The sequence below is a fragment of the Podarcis gaigeae genome (genome assembly GCF_964106915.1).
Source record: "Podarcis gaigeae genome assembly, chromosome: 2".
Taxonomy (NCBI): domain Eukaryota; kingdom Metazoa; phylum Chordata; class Lepidosauria; order Squamata; family Lacertidae; genus Podarcis; species Podarcis gaigeae.
The window spans coordinates 29,536,303-29,562,993 of NC_139679.1; the positions used below are offsets into that span (position 1 = coordinate 29,536,303).

General features: G+C 43.9%; 2 protein-coding genes and 1 long non-coding RNA gene across 3 annotated transcripts in view; 2 read left to right on the forward strand and 1 right to left on the reverse strand.

Moving 5' to 3' along the window:
* LOC310839358 overlaps positions 1–26,691 on the forward strand; it is a 97,171-nt gene that overhangs the window by 26,704 nt on the left and 43,776 nt on the right. The gene's annotated exons all lie outside the window — the stretch shown is intronic.
* On the reverse strand, positions 563–5,431 carry TSPAN10 (tetraspanin 10). Its single transcript, XM_083727721.1, has 3 exons — positions 4,941–5,431; positions 3,074–3,675; positions 563–1,218 (listed from the first exon to the last, which is right to left on the reverse strand). The coding sequence occupies exons 1-3, from the start codon at positions 5,040–5,042 to the stop codon at positions 849–851; spliced, it is 1,074 nt and encodes a 357-aa protein (XP_083583847.1). The 5' UTR covers positions 5,043–5,431; the 3' UTR covers positions 563–848.
* NPLOC4 (NPL4 homolog, ubiquitin recognition factor) overlaps positions 6,888–26,691 on the forward strand; it is a 50,662-nt gene continuing 30,858 nt past the window's right edge. Inside the window, exons 1-8 of the mRNA XM_083727567.1 lie at positions 6,888–7,121; positions 12,795–12,875; positions 14,785–14,897; positions 19,683–19,865; positions 22,134–22,182; positions 22,958–23,052; positions 23,740–23,863; positions 25,132–25,311. Of these exons, the coding sequence (XP_083583693.1) occupies positions 7,107–7,121; positions 12,795–12,875; positions 14,785–14,897; positions 19,683–19,865; positions 22,134–22,182; positions 22,958–23,052; positions 23,740–23,863; positions 25,132–25,311 (840 nt within the window). The 5' untranslated portion in view covers positions 6,888–7,106. The remainder of the gene's footprint in view (positions 7,122–12,794; positions 12,876–14,784; positions 14,898–19,682; positions 19,866–22,133; positions 22,183–22,957; positions 23,053–23,739; positions 23,864–25,131; positions 25,312–26,691) is intronic.

Below are 26,691 nucleotides of genomic sequence, written 5' to 3' on the forward strand. Positions count from 1 at the left end.
GGTTGTAGGGTAGCCATAAAAGGTTTGCTGGCTTGTAATCTCTGTTTTCACTGCCTGCTGAAAGGCATACAGAGAGGGGATAGGTAAGATTCCTACCGGAGTATGTTCCCTAAATCTTACCACTGCAGAGGAACACACCTTAGGAATGTTGGTTTGGGGAAGAGTGGGGGAAGCCGGTGGTTGGGCCGAAAATGCTTTCCAGGCACATTTTAGAAACTGGCTTTGAGAAAGGGCTACAGGAAACTAATGGATGGATTTCCACAAGAACTTTCCACAACACATGGAGGCCAGATCCTGAAAGGGAGCTGTTCCGCTGCAACACTCTTACACTCTTCTTCTTTCTCTATGAATATTTGGAGGGTGTGTCGGAGGAAGAAAGACAGTACTGATGGAACAGAATGCAGCCGGAGGAGAATCAGGGACAGAGAATAAGGAGGAAGGGTATGACGTAAGCAAGAGAAATCCAAGCACAAAGGGTCTCCCTGTCCTTCATACCAGGTGCAAACCCTGCTCTGAGGAATTAAACAGTATATCATAACAGGGTGAAATAGACTCTGAGTCCTTTAGTGATTTCATGCTCTTTATTGCAGCTTGTAAAACAGTGACTGAATTGCCCCCCAAACCTCAGGCTTTTATATACATTATTTGCACAATGAGTCCCATCTGATTGGCTGATTCTGCTTCCCTCCTGGAGCCTGATAGGTCTTTTCCTGCAGGCCAATCAGTTGTTGCATTCTAGGATCCTACTTGCCTATTGTTCTAGGATCCAAGCTTAGTACATAACACCCCTCCTCTCTAAGTTCCTGTTGCGCTCAGAAGGTTATTCTGGATTCATAGTTTGCAGCAGATCATGAGCAAAATCCCTTTTGTCTCTGATGATAGGAGAGCAAATATGTTTCCTCCCTGTCACTGGAATCCCGAGTCCTAGCAAGGGCAATGCCTGCCAGGAGCTTAGCGGTCAGTAATAAGCTTCCTACTTCAATCACAATCAGAAGCACACAATACAAGCCAATCACTCCTGCATGATTATTAAGCCATCTGCTCAGCTGGGGAACGCAGCCTCCGAGATAGACGGTGCTTTGAGCCACAAACTCCTCCAGGGCCAGGGTGCCAAAGCCACACTGGGAATTCGGGATGGTGCCGTTTTCCAGTGGATCCAGGCAGCAGGAAGCTGGGACGCCACAGGCTTGCACGCCTGGAGAACTGCAGTTAAAATATCTGGAATGTAATAACAGGAAGAATCATTTCACCTGCTGCTAAGGCACAGAGGTTCTCTGCCTCTTCCAGCACACCCACTCTGTTTTCTGCATGTGAATGCAGAAGATATCCAGGCAAAGGATGGCATTCCTGCTGGTAAGGATGGTCTGCACATGGATTCGCTAACTTGACCAGGACCAATACATGCAGAGGCATACTTTGCAAAGGGAAACTGCACACCCAGCACTGTGTGCACAGTGTGATCCATGCATAATTGACTTTAGGCATGCGTTGTTGAATGGATGGACGGCAGCAGGAGGTTTGACACTGCCTGTTAGGGTTTGAGCTCACAGCAATTCTTGAACGGAGGACCGGAGAGGTGGCAGGTGTGGATTCAAGCTGTGCACCACTTACCAGCTGACACCAAAGGAGGGGAGCACAGAGAGAGACCAGATGCAGCAGCTAAGGAAGCCTCTTAACAAGAACGAGCCAGAGCAGCTCATACAGTACTTCCTGCCTGTGTTAAAGCCAATTGTGCCAATTATCAGTGGGTCTGCACATGCAGGTCCTGAGTAAATACGTTAAATCTGTACGTGAACGTTGCCTTGGAACAAAAGATGAGACTAAACTGACACAGCCTTAGAAACTCTCCAGCACTTCTTGCATTTACAGACAATAACATGGCACAATATGCTTTTATAAAGGGGAAAAAACCCCACCAAAAACCCACAAAAATTACAAGTTTGTTATTGTACTTATCCTAAACTTAACCTAATACCTCAATGTTTGTAAGGTTTTTTCTGTTGTCTTTTTACATGGCTGTATCTTAACAACTGTTATTTCCTCCCACATCTTATTTTACCTTGTGCACTTATAATTTTATACTAGGTACAATTCCTTTTTCAATGAAGAATGTGTGTGTGGAAACATGAAGGAGATGAATATTAGCAGCACAGAAACCATAGACAAGATTTTCTGCGGCTATGAGGTTTCCTTGCATATTCTGGAGCCGATCCAGAGAAAATTAGTCATGCTTAAGTTATTCACAAGCAACATGTCCCACTGATTTTAGTGTGGCTAAACTGCTTATTGACTGGGCCTTTCTCTCAGCATGATTCTGGTTAGAAATGAACTCAATTAGGTCTCTTAAAACGAAAGCAAGCAGGAGGATCAACCCAGATTAGTAGCCCAGGTGAAACCCAAGTAAAATGTGAATACCATGCTGGTGAAACAAGATGAGCATTGATCAATCACACACTGTCTTCCTAGGCTTCTTGCAAGCATTATGTGAGGAGAACACAATATAGTTTTGTTTCAATCACATAAAGTCTAGATGATAATAATATAATAATAATTTATTATTTGTACCCCGCCCATCTGGCTGGGTTTTCCCCAGCCACTCTGGGCGGCTTCCAACAAAGATTAAAAATACATTAAAATGTCACACATTAAAAACTTCTCTGAGCAGGGCTGCCTTCAGATGTCTTCTAAATTTCAGGTAGTTGTTTATCTCTTTGACATCTGATGGAAGGGCGTTCCAGAGGGCGGACGCCACTACCAAGAAGGCCCTCTGTCTGGTTCCCTGTAGCTTTGCTTCTCACAATGAGGGAACCGCCAAAAGGCCCTCAGCACTGGACCTCAGCGTCCGGGCAGAACGATGGGGGTGGAGACGCTCCTTCAGGTATACTGGGCCAAGGCTTTAAAGGTCAACACCAACACTTTGAATTGTTGAAAACAGATGGCATTATTAGCAATTTTGATTGATGGGTGATGATGATTGGGCTACATTGTGCTGTGATGTGCTGCTGTTCTCCCACCTTTCCTAGGTGTTAACAGAACAGGGCAAGGGGAATTCTCCAAGTAGGCTCATACTCACAAATTTGTTTTCCAGTCTAGGTAGGATTCCACCCCACAGCACTGCAGGCCCATCTGAATTTCATCCATGATGAATTTGAGATCTGGGTCATCCTGGTATCGTAACACGGCCACCGTAAGGGACTCTTGCAAGGAGGTCTTGATTTGGCGTCTCAGAGAAAAGAAAACGATTCCACCCAGAGTTTCCAGGATCACAAACATCATGATTCCTCCCGTGAAAAGCTTCAAGAGGCAGGTGTTTTCAAAGAGGGCTCCTAGGCAGCCCAAGAGAGAGATCGTGCTGGCTACAAGACCCGCTAACACAAAAAAGAGCATGGGGTCGCTGCCCAAATAAGTTATCCGCTCACTTGCCAGTGACTCTTTGTCGGAGAGACCCCAGATCCCTATGGCCAAAATGAGCAATCCTGTAATGGAGAAGGCCAGATTCCAAACAAAGGTCAAGTATTTCACACAGTGGCTAAGTGAATCCAGAGGGTGATGGGAAGATGGGCAGAGGCGCCATTTTCTTGTCCGTTTCCAAAGATGCCATGCTTCTCTTCCTCTGCTGGGATTCAGCAGGGAGCCCTGTGCATTAGAGGGGCAAAAGATGTCCACTTTGTCCGCCTAAACAAAGAAGAGAACGGAAGAAAATGCAGACCAAGTGTCAGAGATGAGGAACAAAACCAAAAAGGGAGGTACAGGAAGCATTTCCCCTCCCAGAATATCCTGTTGTATAACTGGAGGCCTTTGGCATAACAATAGGGTTTAGAGCAGAGGACAGGGCAGAAAAGAGATTTTTGATCGACTTATATGGCAGGGGGGAATAATATATTATGGCTGGGTTATCATCTAGTCAGCAAAGACTTGATCCCCTGTGGCTCTACTTTATAAGACAGCTGGATGCAGAAGCATAGATTAAGGGAAGATCCACACCATACATTTAAAGTACAGTGGTACCTCAGGTTACAGACGCTTCAGGTTACAGACTCCGCTAACCCAGAAATAGTACCTCGGGTTAAGCTTCAGGCTGAGAACAGAAATTGTGTGGCGGCAGCGGGAGGCCCCATTAGCTAAAGTGGTGCTTCAGGTTAAGAACGGACCTCCGGAAAGAATTAAGTACTTAACCCGAGGTACCACTGTACATTCAATGAACATTTAATATACACGACTCCCCTCAGAGAATCCTGGGAACTGTAGTTTACCCCTCACAGAGCTGCAATGTAATAATCTACAGTCCCCAAGATTCCTGGCGGGGGGGAAGCCATTTGTTTTAAATTATGACAGGGATCTGCCCTATGCGTAGTGATGACAGAGGTTTCTGAGGTATCACTGCTGAGCTATAGTGGGCAGAGGGCAACATTATGGGGAAATCTGATGGGAAGGACAAAGCATATGTGATCCATTCAAGAGAGAGAAGAGGCCATTTAAAATGACAGAGGGAAGCGGCAGGCAAAGTGATTGATGGTGTGATTGAACTTGGAATAGAATAAAAGGTACGTATGTAAGACCAAGGAACGTCAAATTGTCATTTTAAGGCATTCTTCTTAGTAGACAGGCTAAAACACAGTCTTAAATATATTTCATTGGAAGAAAGTCTGACAGAACTCAGGGGACTTACTTCAATGTAAACTTATTTAGGATTATTCTTAATATTTTCATATTGATGACCATGCAGCATGATGGACTAGGGAAAAATTCAGTCTCTGCAGAATTAGGTCAACACTCTTTCTTTCTTTCTTTCTTTCGCTCTCTCTCTCTCTGTCTCTCCCCATGTGCTATTAGAAAATCTCATTTGTTTTCCCCTCCACACACGATGCCATATATATAGAACTAAATATCTCCAAAGACAAGGGTAAACTCAGAAACAATATGCAAATCAAAATAATTACCTTTGGTAGCAATGCACTGGTTTCATCAACTTCCATCTTGTTGTCCTGCAAAGATAGTCCTAGCAAAAAAGGATTTAAAAATACAAGAAGTTTCTCTTTCATATTTCTAAGGCTGTAAAAGCAATTAATTGGATATCATTTTGCCCTTCTCCTGGCTAATCAAGTGAGAAAGCTGCAAATGTTATGCACTGCATAGGGGGAGGGAGTTTCAGGGCAGACCCCGCTACAGTCATACTTGTATCATGTGAGAAATCACATTTCCTGGCTCAAAGAGGCCACCTTTGTGTTGCTTATGAATTATCCACTAAGTAGTTATATGTTCCATGCTATGATTAATACCACACAACTGAATGCATTTCATACACACACACACACATATATAATATTCAGACTTACAAAGATAAGGGTTGCTGCTGCACTTTAGCCTTTTACGACAGATAAAATTGCAAGATCAAGATGAGATTCATCTTACCCTGAAAATTAGCTATGTCCTTATTTGGCCCATATAACTGTACCGCCAAACAGGAGACACACTGAACATCAAAAAGAGCATAAAAGCATCACAATTTTACATTCTGCAGAACTTCTGATCTGTAACATATAGATTCAAGTTCCAATTCAGTCATAAGTGGCCATAAAGAAATTCCAAGCTCTGGCTTCCCATCTGTAAAATAGAAATGTGACAGATCAGGGGTGCCAACTTGAATAAAATATTGGGGCGGCGGTGCAAGCTGATAAGCCCCACCCTACATAATTCATCACATGACACGGTGCACACTCACCATTTGAATACCATGAACTTGTTTGGGGGGGTGTTAACCTCCCTTCATACGCCCCTGTGCGTGGGGTGCGCTGTGAGTCCCTGTGTTCTACAACCGTTCTAAAGGTAAACAACTATTTCCCTAAAAGAAGCCAACAACTTTGGGGTCCCCCCCTAAAAAAAGGTCGACAACTCTGGGCAACCTAGGGGCGCCGGGTGGATCTTTGTACCCCGGTGCCACATATGCTGAAGACGGCCCTGTGAATGAGCTCAGTAGAAGGCAGTTCTCTCCTCCTGTTCTGCTTAGAGTGTCTCCTCCTTTCCTCTTTACAGACTGTAGTTTCAAGGATGGGACTGGGGCAATGACAAGAAGATTGTCACCTCCACTTGGGTTGACTGTGTGCTTTAAGACCGGTCTCCTCATACTGCAGGGTCTTCCATTTTAGAGTGTACATTCAAGAAGGGGAGGGGAGGGAAAGTGCCCTGCTGCAGGAATTCCTTTAGCTAATGGGGCCTCCTGCTGCCGCTGCGCCACTGCTGCACGATTTCTGTTCTCATCCTGAAGCAAAGTTCTTAACCTGAGGTAATATTTCTGGGTTGGCGGAGTCTGTAAACTGAAGCGTATGTAACCCGAGGTACCACTGTATGTATATATGTGTGTGTGTGTGTGTGTGTGTGTATATATATATCGCTTTGGTTCGTGCAATGCCGCTCTGTCAGTAGAACCAATGTTATATACGGTATATGTTATATATGATTATATGTATAGACACACACACACACACACACACACATGTGTTATATATGTGTGTGTGTGTAACAAAAATCCTAGAACAAGCACTGGGATTGCCATCGCTAGTTAAAACCGTTTCCCCGTCTGCCATAAGCCATTCTCAGGCAGGAGAAGGGAAAGCATGAATGAATTGCGACTGGAGAGAACAGCCTCCAGAGGACATTTTGGAGCAACTCCGCGCATTACAAGACATGGGAAGCACAACTGCATTGAAACTTAACGACGAAACAAAAGTTGGCAGACGTCTTGCTACCTTTCTAAGCAACTTCTCTTCATAAATAAATAAATAAAAACACCTTCTGGCGGGGCGTGTCACGTGCGCGGCGTAGAATCCGCGTGGAACCTATGATCTCTCTCGTGAGAGAGAGACCAGGGACGGAGTCCTGAGTGGGCGGAGCCTAAGCGCAAAAGAAGAAGAAGAAAGGGCGGGGGGAGAGCAGCGCCCGCATTCGACGCCGGACCGTTTCTCCCCCGGAACCTTGTTGCCTCCGCTTGCGTTACCGGGCGGGAACGGTGACGCGGCACTATTGGCGGTGCACAAGCTGGCTGGCAGACAGGAGGCGGCGCTACCGGTGCCGGGGCAGGACGCGGGGTCGGGAGCGGTGGCGAGGACATGGCGGAGACTATTGTAAGTTGGGCTTGAGGGGGGGGGGACAGAAAAGAAGGGGGCACCTGGGGTCATCTGTCGTCGTCCTATTCCCGCCCCCCAGCCAGCCAGCCCTGGGTTGCCCCGGGTTCCCCCGACGTGAGGCCTGTGAGGGAACAGGAGGCGCCGCCGCTCCCTCCCTCCCTCTTTGTCATGGTGAGGGAGGCGGCGAGTCTTGGGAGCGCCCCCCCCCCTGCCCCGACTGCCTCGCCCTGCCTCTGGATCCCCACCCCAGTGGGGGGGGGGTGGCATTGGCCAACTGGGTCTGATTCCCCTCCAGCCTCTCCATGCAGGTTCTGTGAAGGAGGCGGAAGAATGATTTCTCCGTGGGGGATTCCTCGGCCCTTGTTTCTGAGAGCGGGGGGGGGGCGGCGGTCCGGCCTGGAGATACTGGCACTGGCGGTCGCTTGCGTCCGACGTCCCCCACTCCCCCCAAAAAACCGCAACAACTTGGAAGTATCAAGCGATCCCTCTTCTGCTTTCACCAAAGGGCGGAGGAGTGCGGAAAAGACGGGGCACCGCAGGGCTAAGCCGCTTTAATCACAATTTCTTCTCTCCCCCCCCCCAAAGGGAGAACAGTGGGAGCTGCAGTTCCCGACGTTGGGGGAGGGGAGGGGCTGCGAACTAAGAATTCCCAGCAGAGCACCAAACTACAATTCCCAGAATCCTCTAGGTGAAACCATGACACTTCAGCTAGCATAAAACTAAAAAAACAGTGTGCATATGCCTAGTTAGTCTCCCTTAACTTCTGTCAAAAACCCATGGAAGCGGGGAGCATGTGTGGCCAGTGTGCAACCCACGGGAACATAGTTTCTGCGACAGCAACTGTCTTTTTTGTTTTGCCTTCGGTTTAGTGATCATTTTATTTCTCAGAGTCCAGGTTCAGTTGCTATTTTTTCAAGATCAATGTGCTGTTGGGCTATTTGGCGGCCTGCCCAAAATGCATTATGTCTTGTGTGTGTGCATGCGTGCAAGTGTGGGCATAGGGGTGAGTGGGGCAAGTGGCGTTGGATCCTTAATATTTTTCAGAATTAAGTAGGAGGGTAGCACACAGGCTGTAATTGTAATTCTGGGTCTTGTGAGATCAGTAACTCTTAATGTATGGTCATAAATAGCTGAGTTATTTTCCACTTGAAGCTTTAGATGCATTTATATCCATCTGACAATACCCAGTTAAGTTGGGCACAAGGCAAAAAAACAACAACAAAAAACAACCACCCCTGGATTTAACTTCTAGAAAATTCATAAGCTCCAGTTGTAGAATGTCAGAGGATTATGTTCCTTACTGAATAAGGGAAACTTAGTTCATGCTAGAATGTGGGAATACTCCAGCGGTTGCCTTACATTAAGTTGTTCTTGTGAAGAAGCCTTCACATTGTTTTCCTATCTCCATGTGGACAAGGTGAGAAATTAATCCCTTCAAATATAAGTTGAGTTAAGGCACTTTTTAATGGAACGAAGGAAGAAAATTTAGGGAATTATTTGAGGCATTTGGGAAAGAACAGATTTATCTTAATGCCATATGCAACATAGGAAGCTCCCCTGCACCAGGACAGTCTATACTAGCCAAGTATAATCTACTCTTAATTGGCAGCAGCTTTGCAGCATCTTAGACAAAAACCTCTCATGTTACTTGCTGCGTGACCCTTTTTTAATTGGAGATACTACAGACGAAATGCACACATTCTGTGTGCAAAGCGTGTGCTCTACTTGTGTGCTCCATCCCCTTCCTATAGATGTTTGAAGACTCTCTGAATGTTCCATAAGAGTACACACGTCTGAAGGTTGAATTACAGTACGTATAGTGTGGGTGTATCCCTCCCTATAGTTCATACAGATTAATATCACATAGGCATGAACGCATAATCATGAGAAAACATGGGCAGCTTGAAATGCTGTCTTTTGAATTATTAGGTCACTAGTACTCCGTTTTCTCAACAGCCTGGTCCTGTGAAGATTCAGGTGTATGTAACTGCATAGGATCGGACAGCACAAGTTATAGTAATGTGTGTGTGCTAGCTAGACGTAGCTTATGCCATTGTTAACAAATTGTTGCCAGTATCTATGATAGTCTTGACCATATGTATCAATATTCACTAGTTGTCCATACAAGTAAACAAGGCAGGGCCTTCTTATTTGAGCATTTTTGGCATGCAGTCAGAGCCTTCAGTCTCTAGAGCGAGACTGGTGTGGTTTTAATGGCATTCTAGTTAAACCTGTTTTTGGTAGGGTTAGATCATCCACTTTGATTGTAGCTAAACGGAATGTAAGTGCCACTGTTTAACCTGCTTAAGAGGTAGGTTGTTTATGTAGTATTCTTTGTGGCAATTAAATGCTCCACTTGGTTGCTGACACCTGGTTTTCAGTGTAAACCAAAATTTAGCAGTAGAACTGAGTCAGCATAGTTTTCAGTAGGAAGTGGAAATCACATGAAAGACTTGACAGACTATAGTTTTAGGAAAGTGCTCTTCTTGGGGCTTCTCTCAAAATTATCTTGCCATGCCTGTCTAGGAAACAGGGTAGTGTATTTTTTAAAAAAATAAATAAGTTATTGATTTTAGATGTATAAATAAGACAATACAAGCTAACATCCATTAACGATGTTTACATATGGTAGGTGCATCAGTGGGAAGGAGCAGGCTGACTCAATAGTTACTTAAAAAAAAAAAAAAGATCCCAGTGTATTTACCATGATCTCAGAAGTAATTCCTACATTTACTGTGTGAAAATAGTGAGCGAATTGATCCTGCGAACTGTGTGTGTCTTCAGCATGTGGCAGTCTGAGGGAAGAGAGGTCTTTCATTTAGGCTGGTGGAAGCATAACAGTTAAGTTGTGTTCCAATGAGCAAATGGAAAATATGGGTTTGGTCACCATGGACTGCTAGACACATGACAAACCACCTATCCAAAAATGCACCAGTGAGCTTCCACACCAGCAATGACTGCAGTTTTTATAACTGGCTATTTTTACTTACTGAATTTTCCATGGTAAGGGAAAATCTGGATTCAACAAAGAAAAAGTATAGGCTGGCATGTTGATGGCAGCAGTGACATGTGGATGCTGTGAAAAGATGTGTGTATGAGCACCAATTCCCCCAGTAAATTCCCATCTGGAAACGCCCACAAGTTTGAAGGTGATTTTTCAAACGGAAAAGAAAAGACCTATTGCATGATGTTGAAATTCAGGGTTGGGCCTGGAATTAATAGCGTGACTTGGTCTTAGTATTAGTCATTCTGCTTTCACTCCAGAGTGGAATACTACAGAGAGTCACTGCATGTTTACTGACAAGTCAGTTCTGTTGAATTCAGTGGGACTTGCTCCCAGGCAACATGCTGCTTTGTCATGTTGGATTTTGTTACGTAATAAAAGCAAACATCAGAAAAATTGAATGTTAAAACAGTGTTACAAAACCACATTATGTTTATATACTTAAAACTCAGAAAGTATCAAGGTGGTGCAAAGCAGTACGTGCCAATACAATAAAAAATAAAACACTATTCAAACAATGCAAGATATATGCCCTAAATGTGTACATTTAAAACATGGGCAGAACAATCTAAAGAGGGTGAATGAGGAAGAACCCAAGACAGAGGAACCACCAAATCCAAAGCCCTGTCAGGTTTATGTCAACAGAATAAAAGCAGTGTTTGTTTCCTTTCCTCTTTCCCTTTCTGCAGTCTTTTAAAAGACAAATCCCTTCCATTGTTCCCAGTAGATGGGAAAATAAGTACCGTATTGGCCCGAATATAAGCTGCACCGAAATATAGTCATACCTTTAGTTACGTACCGCTCTGGTTACGTAACTTTCAGGTTACGAACGCAACAAACCTGGCAGTGTTTACTTCCAGGTTCGCTGCACGCGCAGAAGTGTTCTGCATGCTTCATGCATGCACAGAAGCGATCTGCACGTACGCGCAGTAGCGGCCCTCTACTTATGGACTTTCTGGGGTGCGGGCGGCACCCCGGAACGGATCACGTTCGTAAGTAGAGGTACCACTGTATAAGCCACACCTTTAAAATTGGAGGTGAAAAAAGAAGAAACACCCAAATATAAGCTGCTCCCTTCTTCACTGGCTGCATACTGGGTAGGGTGGGGGAGCCGTGCTGTGTTGCGGCAACCTTTCCCCATCCATCCTTCCTCGCTTTCTCCCTTCCTGGCCTTGGGGGAAGGGGGAGACTTTGCCATGTTCCTGGAGCCGTTTGCCCCGCGCTCCTGGCTACATACTGTAAGGTCGCGAATAGCAGCCGCACTTTAACTAGTCATGGTTGAAATTTGGGGGGAAAGTGGGGCTTATATTCAGGCCAATACGGTATGTTGGAACCAGAGCCAATGTACTCACCCTGTCCCTGTTGTGTGTGTGTTGGGAACAGGAGGAATTTGGATCCAGCGCCTCCCTCAACATGCTCACCTCCTACATGATGGGGCAGACAGCTGCAAAAATTTCCATGACTGCAGCATGGAGACATCCATGCTCCACCCACCAAGAGGCAGACCTCTTGCTCCACCCATGGAGAGGTAGATCCACAAAATCCTGTGACCCCTAGGTTACCTTCTAGGGACTTAAGGATAGCTCTCCAGCTGAGGTTGCCCTTCATTTTTTCACAGGGCATCGAAAGGTCGGCGGTTCGAATCCCCGCGGCAGGGTGCGCTCCCGTTGCTCGGTCCCAGCACCTGCCAACCTAGCAGTTCGAAAGCACCTCCGGGTGCAAGTAGATAAATAGGGACCGCTTACCAGCGGGAAGGTAAACGGCGTTTCCGTGTGCAGCTCTGGCTCGCCAGAGCAGCAATGTCACGCTGGCCACGTGACCCGGAAGTGTCTTCGGACAGCGCTGGCCCCTGGCCTCTTGAGTGAGATGGGCGCACAACCCCAGAGTCTGGCAAGACTGGCCCGTACGGGCAGGGGTACCTTTACCTTTACCTTTTATGTATGAAAACTTCAGAAGTGTAAAACAAGGCAGCAGTGCTTCAGGCCCAAGATTACTTTCCTAGGGACAATTACCTTGAGCTGTTGTTTTCCCAGAGTAGATAGCTGCCTTTCTTTTTCCATCTCAAGAGATTGCTCCATTGTTGCATGTCCCGTAGGACTTGCATGATTTAATGCACTGTACTGCTGTGGTGTTTGAACTCTAGCTGCAGTTGACCCTGCCACCATGTGCAGTGGTCAGAAATGATGGAAGCTGTAGTTCATCAGCATCTGGAAGGCCAGTTTCCCCACCCCTGTGCTAAAATGAGAGCCACTGGCAGTTAATGATGCTACTTGATGTAATTTTTTTTTCTGCTAAGAGAACAGCCTGAAAACTCATGAATGTTTATTGCTGAGCTTGTATATAATTCCTGCTGTTTTTGATTTGTAAACTCAGTCTCTGTCAGGAAAATAACTTAGAAACCTATTATTGTGTGTCTTTAAAAAAGATAATATGAAAATGCTTTAGCTTTTACTCTTTCACTTATTCCTCTTCCTGCCAGTTATATGTTCCTGCATTAAATTTTGTATTACTGTCCTCTTAAGGACTTTCAGGCTGCATTTGTGCTGGTTTATTTCCTACATTTAAAAGCCAGTTCTCTATGTTCAGCCTCTTTTGCCCCAAAACTCAGAACCTTACAGTTTTATTTTATTTCTAATTTTCTTCAAAACCTTTGCCATTCTTAATAGATAATTCGTGTCCAGTCACCCGATGGAGTGAAACGCATCACAGCAACAAAGCGGGAAACTGCTGCAACGTTTCTGAAAAAGGTATTATATCATGGCATATTCTTTGCTGTTCTTCTAAGGAAGCAACAATAGGGAACCTCTGTTTTTGCATCACAGCCAGTTTGTGCACCTGCTCTTTAGGCTTTGGTTGGATTTACCCAGAAGCTTTCTTTGATGATGATTTAACATAATTAGAAGAGAGTAGTGATGGCTTTGTGGTTCAACACACAATCACAGAAGAAGCTAATCTTTCCAAAATTAAACTCCAACACCCTTTGGTTGGAAACCCACATTTGAAACTTTTATCAAAGCCTAACCTCAGTGCATCGTAAAATGTCACCAGTGCTGTTTCAATCAGAGGTGTATTTTTATTTTTTAAAAAACCTTTTGATGGCAGAGGATCAGATGTAGTGGTTCAATACACCAGGCACTTACAAGCTTTACAAGTAGTGTGGTGGCCTCTGTGTTTATGCTTGCTTCTTTGGGGACTAGTGGGATTGATTTGTATGCTCATAAGCCAAAACAGTGACTGTAGTTCATCTGTTAGTTGGGAACCTCTTCCATAATTTAGTTGCCAAGCAAAACAAATCAGATGTCTTGATGCAGCCTGAGTCTGTAGTCCAAAGCATCTATGGCAGGAATTGAGTTATATTGAATCCAGTGGAACTTGAGCAAAAATGGTTTCAGATTGGACTGTGTTGTTATAACTTATTGTATGGCTGCCTTTTTAACTGAAATATAACCAAAGTGGTATGCAACACAAACAATATTTCATTTCCAAACACTACTCAGCAATAAAATTTATGCTCAATATAAGCTTCATGAAAACGGCCTAAAATTGCAATGCAACTGAAACCAAAACCATAAGTACTGTAATTCAGGTTTTCACCTATAGAACCTGTACAGTGGCATACGTCAAAATTCAGGGAAGATCTTCCAGTAGGCAAGGACCCACAAATATACTTGCAAGTGCCCCATTTTTATTTATATTTTGCTCTATCAAGAGGATGACGTTGGAGAGGGTCTCCACTGTTCTTGCAGAAGTTTGAGGACAGTCCCTGGCTCCAAGTTGACTCAGAAGCATGGAAGAATGGCAGAGGCTTTTTCTGAGACTGCCCTGAACCACAGTGATTGTTGGAAAACCCTGACATTTCCTGCTGCTTTCTCAGCACCTGAGGTTTACTGCAGTGGGGTTAAGCTCTTAGCCCTTTTTCAGCAGGGGCTCTTCCCCACCTCCATTGTACTAAACTTTGTTACCCACTGCCAATGGAACAAGTTCTTTTTATGGGAAGTGGCTAGGTGAAACCCCACTGAGAGCAAATTCCATAATCCAAGACTGGCGTTTCTTACACTGAGCTCCATTTTCAAAATCAAATGGCTGATTCGGACGACTGTTTAATTTATAATCATCTTATCAGCTCTAATGGGCTTTATTTTGTGCATTTGCCAGAGTTGCAGTAAGGTACTTTGCCTAATTACCTATACAACTAAACAACAGATTATGTTTCCACAGTAATTCCCATGTACTTTTATCCGTGAACAGGAAGACTTGAAAGATCTTGATGACATTTTCCTCTTCTAATCTGTATTCTACTTTCATTTAGAAATTTCTTTTACCAGGTTTAAACAATTGGGAGTGCACCAATTGGGCTTGCCTGCTCCCTGTTTTCCGAAGTGAAAATTATTCCCTGAAATGGGCCTAACCCTATTTCAGCATTGACTTCAACATTAATTGCTGACAAGTGTAGCTTAATTTGAAATTTCCACCCATACAATGTCTACATAATATGTATTGTGGATTCTGTGAGTGTACATTTCAGATATTTCCGCTTCCACTTTTGTGTAATAAACTCCATGTGGAGATAACATCTGAGTCTTGTGTTGTAGGGATAAACATACCGTAACTGTATGAGATTTCTGCTGTAGACATTATGTTCTCTTTTTTTTCTAGGTTGCAAAAGAATTCGGCTTCAGAAATAATGGATTTTCTGTGTACATCAATAGAAACAGGACTGGTGAGATCACATCATCTCCCAATAAGTCCCTCAACTTATTAAAAATCAAGTAAGTACTTTGCAAAAGACATGGAGCCACTGTTGGACTATAGTAGGCTCTGTTTCTTTTTGGCCAAGGCTGCTCAGATTTCTTGACAGTGCCTCTCTTGGCAACTGAACAAAAATACCCACTCTAATATTCCCTATGTGGTGTTGTCTGTCCTATTTATGTCTATGGGTTTAGATGAAGCAGATCTCTTGAATCGAGATTTTGCAAGAATTATGAGGTACTATTTAGTAGCCTATTCTAATATGCTACAGTGCATTAATTTTATTTTTACCCCAAAAATTGTTTTAATCCATTTCTTTCTTTGTTTACATGCACTTGGTCTAGAAAGGAGATGGGAGAGCTGGGCTGCTTCTGCTGCACAATTTTTCCTTGGATACCTAATTTCATGATACAGTGGTACCTTGGTTGTCGAACGTCTCCGTCGACAAACATTTCGGTTTTCAAATGCCGTAAACTCAGAAGTAAATGTTTCGGTTTTCGAACTCACCTTGGAAGTGGAACAGGCCACACGGCTTCCATATTGAGTTTTCTGTATTGTGTTTTCAGTTTTAGAACATTTCAGAACTCGAACGGTCTTCCAGAACGGATTATGTTCGAAAACCGAGGTACCACTGTACTAGTTAAAATAAAATGGATTTTAGAATACTATATGCTCAATATTGTAAGAACCAAATTTGGAAGGTATGTTGCAATGCTGGATCTATTGGACCCTTCAGCTTGGATACAGACACGGGGGTCCCGTTCCTGGCCCCTGTGTGTGTTGGCGGAGCATGCATAAGCCCTGCCCCGTTCTGCCCTCTTCCAGAGCTAAATGGTACACACATGTTGTTGGCAGTCGCGATAGCAATTGACAACAATTAAAACAGTAATAATTATTATTCTGATAAAATTAAAATGGGGTAGAGCAGTAGCTAATTCCCAGCGAAACAAGGAAGTTCTCACTTGTTTGTAAAAAGCCAGCAGGGAGGAAGCTGTTTCATTTCCCTTGGATGGATGTTCTATTTAAGGGCAGGTGACTAATTGGCTCCTCTGTTAGCTTTTCCTTTTCTTTTTTAATTGCCTTTTGCTTTGGAACGAAAAAGCAGTTGAACAGCAGCCAGATGCACCTATGTTTTCTTTAATTGCATGAACTCTAATGGATAAGTCTCCTGCTTGTAGGCTAATTTGTGGCTTAGCAATAAGTTTCCTAGCTGTTCCTGTTGGTTTGCAGAGTATGGCATGCAGTCTTCATGTTTTTTGCACTTAACATTACATCCAGTCTGACACCTCGTGCATTCAGGTTTACATGGGTTGAATAATGAGCCCATTGGAAATCTGTGCTTACCCACTTTTGTTTAGAAATGTAGTAGAAGCAGCAAAAGCAGTAATATTTTACCATCATCCTGGAACGATATTGTCAAGTAGGTAAACCATTTTACAGATAAAAGCAGAACACCAGAAAACATTGTTTTTAGTAATAAAACGATCCTATTGTAGCATCTCGGACTTCCTGACTAACTGTCTTCATTACAGTTAATAGAATAAAGAATTAAAAATAAACCCAGAAAATAATAATATTAATAATAAAGTAATTTCAGTGTCATTAAAGGAATTCCAAACTATACTATTGCCTTAGAGTAAGGAGTAATTTCGACTCCATTCAAAGAAATAGTTTGCAGTAAATTAATTTTGTCTTTGACCCATCTCATCAGATCTCAGAAAAGACGTCAATTTTGACATTAAAATGAATTTCCAACCTTGATCAATTCATTGATATTAATTACTAAAGGGGACTTCCATTTCTGCACAAGCAGCATTATTCCAGGAACTGTCATGTTTGAAACTAATTCTGTATGTATTCTATTAGATATTTTGTGTAATTTAATCGTAATAATAATAGAATGGTATTTCATATCCCAATACACTGGTTGTTTTCTGACTTTTTTGCAGTAAGCTACATTTCCATCACATATGAAAATGGTCTCCTGGTTCCTTCCTACACCTCCAACACATTTTTGCCTTGTTTCTATTTTGCTTAACATCACAGGACTTAAATACCAGTATTGCCTTACAGTAGTTTCCCCTTATTGTTATAGTCTATGAGAATCTCTGGCATAAAACTCAGACTCTCACAGAGATATTGCTACCAACACCTTGCACCACTAACCCAAGCACATTAGTTCACTTGCTCAAAAACAGTTGATATTTTCTGGATAGTAGCCTTTTCCAAGTGCACGTAGCTTCTTATTTTTTATTATTTTACCTAAATAGAGCACTCCTTCTCCAGTTCTTAAAGCTGTGGTCCGAGTCTGCTAAGCTTGGATGTTTCTGTTTAGGAGAAGAAAAGTTAGGCTTGGTGTAGCAAGGTTCTTTCCAGAACCCTGGCACAGAGCCGGCTCAGCTATTAGGCAGACTGAGGCGACTGCCTCAGGTGGCAGAAGCCCGCAAGGTGGCAGAAGAGAGACTGGAACAGAAGAGACACCAGAAGCAGCCGAAATTGTGCGAGATCTTGTTGAGCGTGCAAGATTTCAGCAAGATCTTTCCTGAAATTGGTGCTGTTTATCTGCCAGCAGTGAAGGTGGCAGCAGGGCAGGCAGAGAAGCAGCAGCAGTAGGTATGGTGTTGGCAGCAGGAGGGCAGGGCAAGATGACACTTCCTGCCTTGCCTCAAGCAGCAAAATGGGATGTGCTGCCCCTACCCTGGTGAATAGCCTTCCCCCTGTCTGCTGTTCTTGGTAGCCTATCAATAACGATAGAAGGGAATGTGCTGTTTAGAAGGAGAATCTGGAAAAGCTTTTATGTTTTCCATGGCTTCTCAGTTGTTCCATCCCTGATTGGGGAGGAGAGATGGGAACATCTTTAAAATGTAGCACAGGACAGAAGTTGAGTGATTGCGCTCTGTTGGCTCATCTTGGGGAAACTTCATCACTGAAAACCACGTCTTTAAAAAAGCAGCATCATTGATTGGCGTGAATTAGAAAGAAACATCATGCAGAGAGCCAGAGATTCTTTTAAGATTGCAGTCCTCTGCACAGGTACTTGAGCACAACTAGATTTAACTTCCAAGTTAGCATGCACACGAATGCTCTGTAACTGATGCAGTGGTACCTTGGGTTACAGATGCTTCAGGTTACAGACTCCGCTAACCCAGAAATAGTACCTCGGGTTAAGAATTTCGCTTCAGGATGAGAACAGAAATCACATGGCGATCACGCGGCAGCAGCGAGAGGCCCCATTAGCTAAAGTGGTGCTTCAGGTTAAGAACGGACCTCTGGAACGAATTAAGTTCTTAACCCGAGGTACCACTGTACTGATTTAGGCTGGATTCGGAGCTCCTGCTTGAGGAAAGGTGGGAGCATTTCCCCCCCTTCAGCCCCCTATGCCCCCCAAAAAGTTGCTCTGAAGGGTTAGAAGGACCATTCTACAGGGGACTACAAGGCGAAGGGAATGGGTAAAAAAATTTCTCCCTTCTTCCTCCAGTAGGAGCCTTCATAAGACCTTATTCCTTCTGGATTAGAAAAAGCCCTTCCCTTTGCAGAAGGGACACTCTAGATCCAACCCGTAATGTATAGTGCTAATGTTAAGACTATAGAACAGACAGGTGGTCCCCCAGGCCTCTGAATCTGGGCTCCTGTTCTCACGTAAGCCATACCCTCTTACCCCTAGGCTCTACCCCACCAGTCCTGTTCCATGGTGAGTGGCCATGCAGGAGAAAATAGCTTCCTGTAAGAACCACTTATGGGACGCGGGTGGCGCTGTGGGTTAAACCACAGAGCCTAAGACTTGCCGATCAGAAGGTCGGCGGTTCGAATCCCTGTGACGGGGTGAGCGCCCGTTGCTTGGTCCCTGCTCCTGTCAACCTAGCAGTTTGAAAGCATGCCAGTGCAAGTAGATAAATAGGTACCGCTCCGGCGAGAAGGTAAATGGTGTTTCCGTGCGCTGCTCTGGTTCTCCAAAAGCGGCTTAGTCATGCTGGCCACATGACCTCGGCCAATGAAGCGAGATGAGCGCTGCAACCCCAGAGTTGTCTGCGACTGGACCTAATAATGGTCAGGGGTCCCTTTACCTTTACCTTAAGGACCACCTGGTTTGTTGCTGTGCACTGAGCCTCTTCGCTTGAGCCCCTTTCTCAAAGCTTAGTGAGAAAGCCAAGCTAAGAAAAGATAGTGAATAGTGTGTGTGTGTGTGTGTGTGTGTGTGTGTGCGCGCGCGCGCGCGCGCGCACATGCATGATGGAGAATGGAGTGTATGTGTGATTTGGCCCTGCCCACTTTCCCCCAAGAAAACCCTGCTTTGCTGTTGTGTGAAAAGGATTCCACACCCTGCTATGACTTGCCCAGCCTCCCCGTACCAAGTTCATCCCAGCTGCATTCCTGTCTGCAAATATGGGGAAGAAGGTCCATGGGAGTCATTCTACCTGTGTTCCTTTCCTTTCTGTACATTGTGATTGCCGGCACCAAAAAGGTAGGGAGCAAGCAGATTTGTGATGGGATCACTGAAATCCATTGCGTGCCTCCCATCTGCCCATGTGAGTGTCTGGCTTCTATATATGTGGCCCGTCATTTCCCACCAAATGCAGCCCTTGGAGCCAATATGGCGAATGTGTAGGCTTCACATAATTGCTTGTAAATTAGACACTGAGGCACTGGAATGGTGTGGTACCTAAGTATGAAAGTGGTGTTCATGTTCATAATTGAAATTTCATAATTTCATAATTTTCATTATCCTCAGTGGCTGGGAAAACACATAAATAATAAATTATTATTATTAGGTAACGGTTTTGTCACATTTTTGTCTCCAATTATAGGCATGGGGATATGCTGTTTCTCTTTCCCTCGAGTCCAGCTGGCTCTTCCTCTGAGAACATGGATACATCATCGATGTCTCAAGGAGTTCGCCCTCTAGGTGTTCCCCAGGTGGTAGAAGATGAAATTGACCAGTACCTAATAAAACAAGATGGAAAGATTTACAGGAACAAAGATCAGCAACAGTAAATACCATTGCACTTTCTCTCTGGACTTTATAGAGCAGTTCTCAAAGTTGCATAATATTACATGAGGACATTAACTGTTATAAACTTTTCCAAACCTAATTAATGTCAATCCATGCGACTCACCTTGCAGCACTCACTCTTCTCAGATTGCTGGCAAGCAGGTCATATGAAAAGGGGCCAGGGAAGGGGGTGTATGGGTCTATTTCATGGTTCTTTGTCAGGGGACAAAAGCTCAGGATTTTAAAGGTAAGGATTGCTGCATTGATATCTAGCCCAGATAGTGAACATAGTGGTAGGGACATCCTTAAGAAAGCCAGCCTCGCAGTTTGAGAACCCTTGTGAAAAAGCTACCAGTTCTGTCTCTGTGCTGTCCAAGCTGTAAATTAGTCGTTTATACCACAGTGGTTGTATGACTTGACTCAGTAATATTTATTTTATTTATTAGATTGATACACCGCCCTTCATCATAAGATCTCAGGGCAGTTCACAGAATAAAATACTGGATAGAAACAAGCAAATAAGTAAAACACAACAGCAAAACAATAACCCCCTTCCCACAAATGCATTTAAAAGGCTATAGAATATTAATCGGCCAAAGGCCTAGTTGAAGAAGAACGCTGGCGCCTCAAAATATATAATGAAGTTGCCAGGTGAACCTCCTTGGAGAGAGCATTCCATAAATGGGGGGGGGGGGGCAACACAGAAAAGGCCCGTTCTCGTGTTGCCTCCCTCCGGACCTCACATGGAGGAGGCACATGAAGAAGGGCCTCAGATGATGAACACAGAGTCCAGGACAGTTTTATCTGGGGAGAGGTGGTCCTTCAGGTACTGTGGCTCCGAGCTGTTTCAATACAGTCAATACAGAATTTGCAAAAGTTATATCATGTAGTATGTTAATGGATGATCCCCACCGCACCTCAATAATAAATAAACCATCTGTAATATTGTAAGGTAATGTGTATGGTGCTGCAACAGCCCATCACTCTTACACAAAAAGTGTTAGTGTTTTGGAGAACAATGAGATGACTAGCCTTGCTAGTCGTCGTCACACTCATTTGAAGTTGGTTCAAACGTTGATGTTTCTATAAATACGAAAAACAATAAAACTCGCATTACAGAAAGGCTGTGTGTATATTTAGTTGTCAATTCAAAGAAGCTGTGAAAATGGAGCCCAGTGCACAGAGTAGCAGGCGTCATGATTCTAGAGCCTCTGCCTGGTTTTATGTCTTTGTCTTTATGCTGCCTCTTTTTCTTTGAGTTGAAATAGCCACATACCTACAGAGATGTCACAGGTTTTGTCAATTATGTTGAGACTCCAGCTTAGAGTTACCATGTATTTCCTTTATGGAAGCTTTAAAGAAGCTTGAAACGCTCAGCTCTCAAGAGGAATATTGAAGACGTCCCGTGGTTTGACCTGTGACTGGGAAGGGACATTGTGACTACCTGTTGGCCGCTTGTTCACTGTAACGATCATCCTATTGGTAGTAACTCGCAGAAGAGTTGGACTTAAAATTGAAAAATGGCATGGTTCAATTTAAAATGTAATAGCTCTGTTTTGCCCCTTTATATGACCTTGCGTACATGTGAATCATTGCTTCGGTGAAGATCAAAAAGTGGAAGCCCTTGAATAGTGAACTTTTGTCTAGACATTTTTAACCAGTTCAGTGATAAAAATTGTGCTCATAAAACCATCAAAGGCAAAATTCTCTGCTCTTTTGTTAAGAGGCTATGCCTAACCTTTCCTACATATATTCCTGGAGAATGTATTATGTTGTTGCTAGCAATAGTGACAGACTAACATTTATTAAGGAAGGAACCAACAGTGAACCAAGAAACTGATTCTTAGAAGGCTATATGAGTGCTGAGCGCTAGAGCCGTATTTCATTGAATGTGGATGCACTGCCTAGTGTTTCTCATTATCCTTTATCAGCTGGTATACACTGCACCTGTCCTAAAAAAATAGCCAATCTGTGTATTGCAAAAAACTATGGTGTCTTAATTCAGCGCTCTAAATAATTAGTTTCTGATACCTGGTGGTGAAAATTAAAGCTAGTTGATACAGTAATTTAATTAGCAGGTGTAGGCTTCTCTGATATGTTAATGTCTGACCATTATGATGATTATTATTTTTAAAGCAGACTTGCTGCTGGTTTTTCCAGTTACTTCTGTTAAATTTGTTAACTCCGTAAAAAATGTATGAAAACTTCAGAGTGCTTTTCGGCTGCTAGGGAACATGGTTGTTGACTTTTGTTTCTCTTTACACAGATGTCGACATGGCCCGCTGGGCAAATGTGTGCACTGTGTACCATTAGAGGTAAGGAGTAAAACTGTAGCTGCTATGGTAATATTTTACTTGTTAAAATGTCCCCCCCCCCCTCGAATATAGTTGCTTTAATGGCAGCAATTGAGAGGACGCTGCTGAAACATTAATGTGTCCTGTCTGTGCTGATAATGGCCAAAGAGGCTGAACAAGTCCCTTGGATATATCTCGTCTGAGCAGTACTTGCATTTATCAGGCTTTTGACATCTGTTTTTCTGCAGTAGTGGATTGAGCAGGCTATATCACTAAATGCTCAAGCAAAGCTCTCTCTCCCCCTGCCCTCACTAAATTTGTGTGCATTTTGCTTTCTTGGCATTATGGATTTTCCGTTCGTTTGCAGAGGTGCACCTCAGAACAACTTGTGCTGTATTCTTATATACTGCAACAGTTCTGATTATTATTTCCTTTCTCAGTTGTGTAGAGATCTTCCAATAGAGACAAACGGGGACACATTCACCTGTGCCAGAGTTCTCCAGGCATGCTTGATCAGTTAGCCTTTAGCTCTGCCAGTTAAAAAGAAGAAGACTATTCTACCCATGAGACAGGTTGGGTTTCTGAAGACATTTTGAGTGGGGCTAACACTTCTACTGTCTGGAGAAAGGCCTCCACCAGTAACAGCTGTGGAAAAGAAGCACAAAGCTTTCTGATTGTTTCCACATTGAATGCTAGCAAAGGAGTTCGGACAAAAACATCCATTTGTTCAGTGTTCAATGTGTTATCAAGTAGGTGTCTGACCTGGTTTTCCTTTCTGCATTTCTTTTTTTGGCAGCCTTTTGATGAGGATTATTTAAACCATCTGGAACCCCCTGTGAAGCATATGTCATTCCATGCCTACATCAGGAAACTGACCGGAGGCGCAGACAAGTAAGAAACTTGCACCTTTTCTTCAGAGAAAACTCTTTATAGATGATAAAACAGAATGTGAAAATCCTTAAGATTATTTATAGCCGGGGAAACTAATTCACTTCAAGCAGTGGCAAAAAGGTATTTTTCAAAACAGTTTTGCAGAGGGGAGGAAAGATTGAGAACTTCGTAGTTATTTCCCTCCCTTGATCAGCAGATCTTTTCCTAAACCAGACCACAGATTGATGCCATTGGCATAGTTTTGTCAAGGGAGGTTGCATTTATTTAAGTCAATGAATTGTGATCTCATATACATTGCAAGAACACTGCAAGGACTCTGTACATGTGCAAAAGAGGTTTGAGACAAAAGCAACCTGCAGATGCTCTAGTTGATGTTGATCTTTCACACACAGACTCCAGTCCATGTGTCGCTGAGTCCTGTATCCCTGTTTCCAGCATGTCTTGACATTTTTGCTAATGCCAGCTATAATGAGGGGAGATAGGTTGACTTCTGCAATGCATTGCTAGTTACACCTCACCCCCAGATTTACACTTGGGCCTGGGACATGTTGTGTGTGCAACTATTAGAGCACCAAGCCTGACGAAATGTTCTGATCTGATGTCTGTTGCACACCACTCAGCATAGGAGCTTCTTTTGTTTTTATAAATACTTGGGTGGTAAGTATGTCCTTTGTTTTCCCTGTTTAGGGGGAAGTTTGTTGCCCTTGAAAACATTAGCTGCAAGATTAAATCTGGGTGTGAGGGACATCCCCCGTGGCCAGAAGGCATTTGCACTAAGTGCCAGCCAAGTGCCATCACACTCAACAGGCAGGTAAGATCAGAACAGCAGAGGCATTTGTTATGTCTGCTGTTTTTCTTTTTGGAAATGAATGTCCAGCTTAGATTTGGGTGCGTTTTTCCCTTGGTGTAAACACGGTTGGTTAGCTTTTGCACAGGATGACAGGGACACGTTCTTATTCCTTGTAACTGGAGGACTCATGTTCTTGGCATGAGATAGGAGAGGAGCCTTTAGTGGATTTGAGAACCACCTGCTCAGATTTCTTAATACGATCACAAAAAGCTGTGGACTTGTAAGAATGGAGTAAGTGGTTGGTGAAAAGGGATCTAGGTGTTATTTTCTTTGAATTCCTGTAATGTATACTGGCTCTGTTCAGTCATAATTCTCAACTGGGTTTTAGATTTAACGTGAAGGAACCGCAGGCTTATGAGTTTTGCTTCCTGCTCCTTTGGGTCAGCCACAGCGAGGGAGTTTGGAAGCTTTTGCTTCCATTTTCAACTGATTCATTATGTTCCAAGCCAGGCATACTGGTTAGTTGATTTGGGAGAACAAGCCAATTTAACCAAGGTTAATGACCCTTGCTTGTTTCTGTAGACTGTAGTTAATGCTAATCACGGTTTTAGTTTGACTATCACAGTCATCCATGGTGAACTGAAAATATAAATGAAAGCTTCCATCTTGTTTCTCATGGCTCCATCGGAGAAGAAAGACAAATATAGTATGTGAGTCTAAGGCAGGGGTCGGCAAGGTTTATCTTGCCTGGGCCAGATCAGTCCCGCAGAGATCCCTCTGTGGGTTGGATCGTGCACGCGTGCTGGCGATTTTCAGTGCAGCGGAAGGCGAGTCCCCGCACTGCGCTGTGCTGGTTTAGCACAGCTCAGTTCAGGGGCGGCTTGTGGGCCAGTCAAACGACCTCCGCAAGCCGCTTCTGGCGCCAAGGCCTTAGGTTGGTGACCCCTGGTCGAAGGCTCATGTATAGCACTAAACCATGGTTGAGCATTAACAGCTGAACTAGATCGCTGATTTTCCGTGTGAGAACTATTGTGGTAGGGGGGATGGGTTTTGAAAAAGTGGTAGAATAGTAGGGGCAAATGATTTCTCTCCACTGTTTTCCTCACTGATCCATAGCCTATACAGCTGAGGCAAGTCAGTTGAGAATAAAGAGGTGTCAGTCTGTGAGACAGAATTGAGTTAGAATATAGCAAGCTCAAATCTTATGTAGACTGGGTGACTGTGTTGAACATCATTGATCCTTATCAAAGGGCTTTGCTTGATACATTATTATGCTTTTCAAATGGCAGAAATACAGGCATGTGGATAACATCATGTTTGAGAACCATACAATTGCAGATCGTTTCTTGGACTTCTGGAGAAAAACGGGAAACCAGCATTTTGGGTACTTATACGGGAAGTATACAGAGCACAAGGACATCCCTCTAGGTATCCGAGCTGAGGTTGCTGCCATCTATGAACCTCCACAGGTAACAGATGCTCCGCTGTAAAATGTCTTGGTTTGCTCCATTTGGAAAGGCACCTGGGAAACAGAATAGACCTTAGCACTTGCTGACACTGGAGTAAAACTCAACTTGAAAGCATGCAGCTATTTTGTGGTGACGAAGCCTCTCCACAAATGGCACATGTGTCAGCTTTGTGACTTTATAGTCCTGATATTGTGCATTTATATATGCAAGTAAGTTCTCACTGAGCTCGGTGGGGTCTACTTCTATGTAATTGTGCATGGGGTTATGACTCACCGTATTTCGGAGGCGAGGCAGTGGTACTGCTTCATACCCCATGGAGAACCTGTCTTGCCCACAGCATCTGTAGCCATCTCTGCAAAGAACCTGTTTATTGTTTGCTTTGCCCACCTTGAGAGAAGCTACTTACCAGGGCAAACAACAAACAGATCACCGTATTTTTCGCGCTATAAGACGCACCAGACCATAAGACGCACCTAGTTTTTAGAGGAGGAAAATAAGAAAAAAAATATTCTGAATCCCAGAGACGTGTTCTGTTACATAAGCTGACTGTTTGTGGGTGTGGGTGTGGAGTACACACACACACAACACACATAGCCGCACGAAGCCTCTTCAGGACAGGGGGAGCCTTCAAGCCAGAAGCTAGAACAGTGAGAGGGATCGCTGCGCAGCGATCCCTCTTGCTGTTCTGGCTTCTGGGATAGCTGCGCAGCCTGCATTTGCTCCATAAGACACACACACATTTCCCCTTACTTTTTAGGAGGGGGAAGTGTGTCTTATAGAGCGAAAAATACGGTATTTGCAAATATGGCTGCGACTGCTGTGGACTAGACAGATTGACTGGGGCGAGGGGGCAGCAACAACCTCTTCTTTTCCCCTTCTCAACAGAGCTCTAGATGGCAGAAAAGAGCAATTGAAAGAGGCTCTGATCTTATGAATATTGCACGAAGTCCCATTGAATTTGATAGGATTTAGAGTGCAATCCTAATCACGTTTACTCAGAAGTCCTGTTGAATTCAAAGGAACTTAACTCCCAGATAAGTGGGCTTCATTTTGCAGCCTTGGGGAGCAATCCTAATTGACCCCCCCCCCTTAGCCTTGCAGGGCCACCACATATCCTCAGCCTTCATCACACGTGAAGATGTTGGGCATATTGTGGTGCAGTGATTGGGCCCAGTGCCTTCTGGATTCCCACGGATAAAAAGGTGGCAGGGGAGCGCCAATGCTTTGCCTTGCTGCACCAGCCGCTATTGGACTATAGCAGCTTATGGTGGACTGAAAATATTTGAACCTGTATGGTCGTGTAAAGTCACTAGGTGGCACTAGCAGCTGGGTCTCATAGCTGCAAGAGGAAGTTGAGTACTGTGATTCAGATGAATGCTA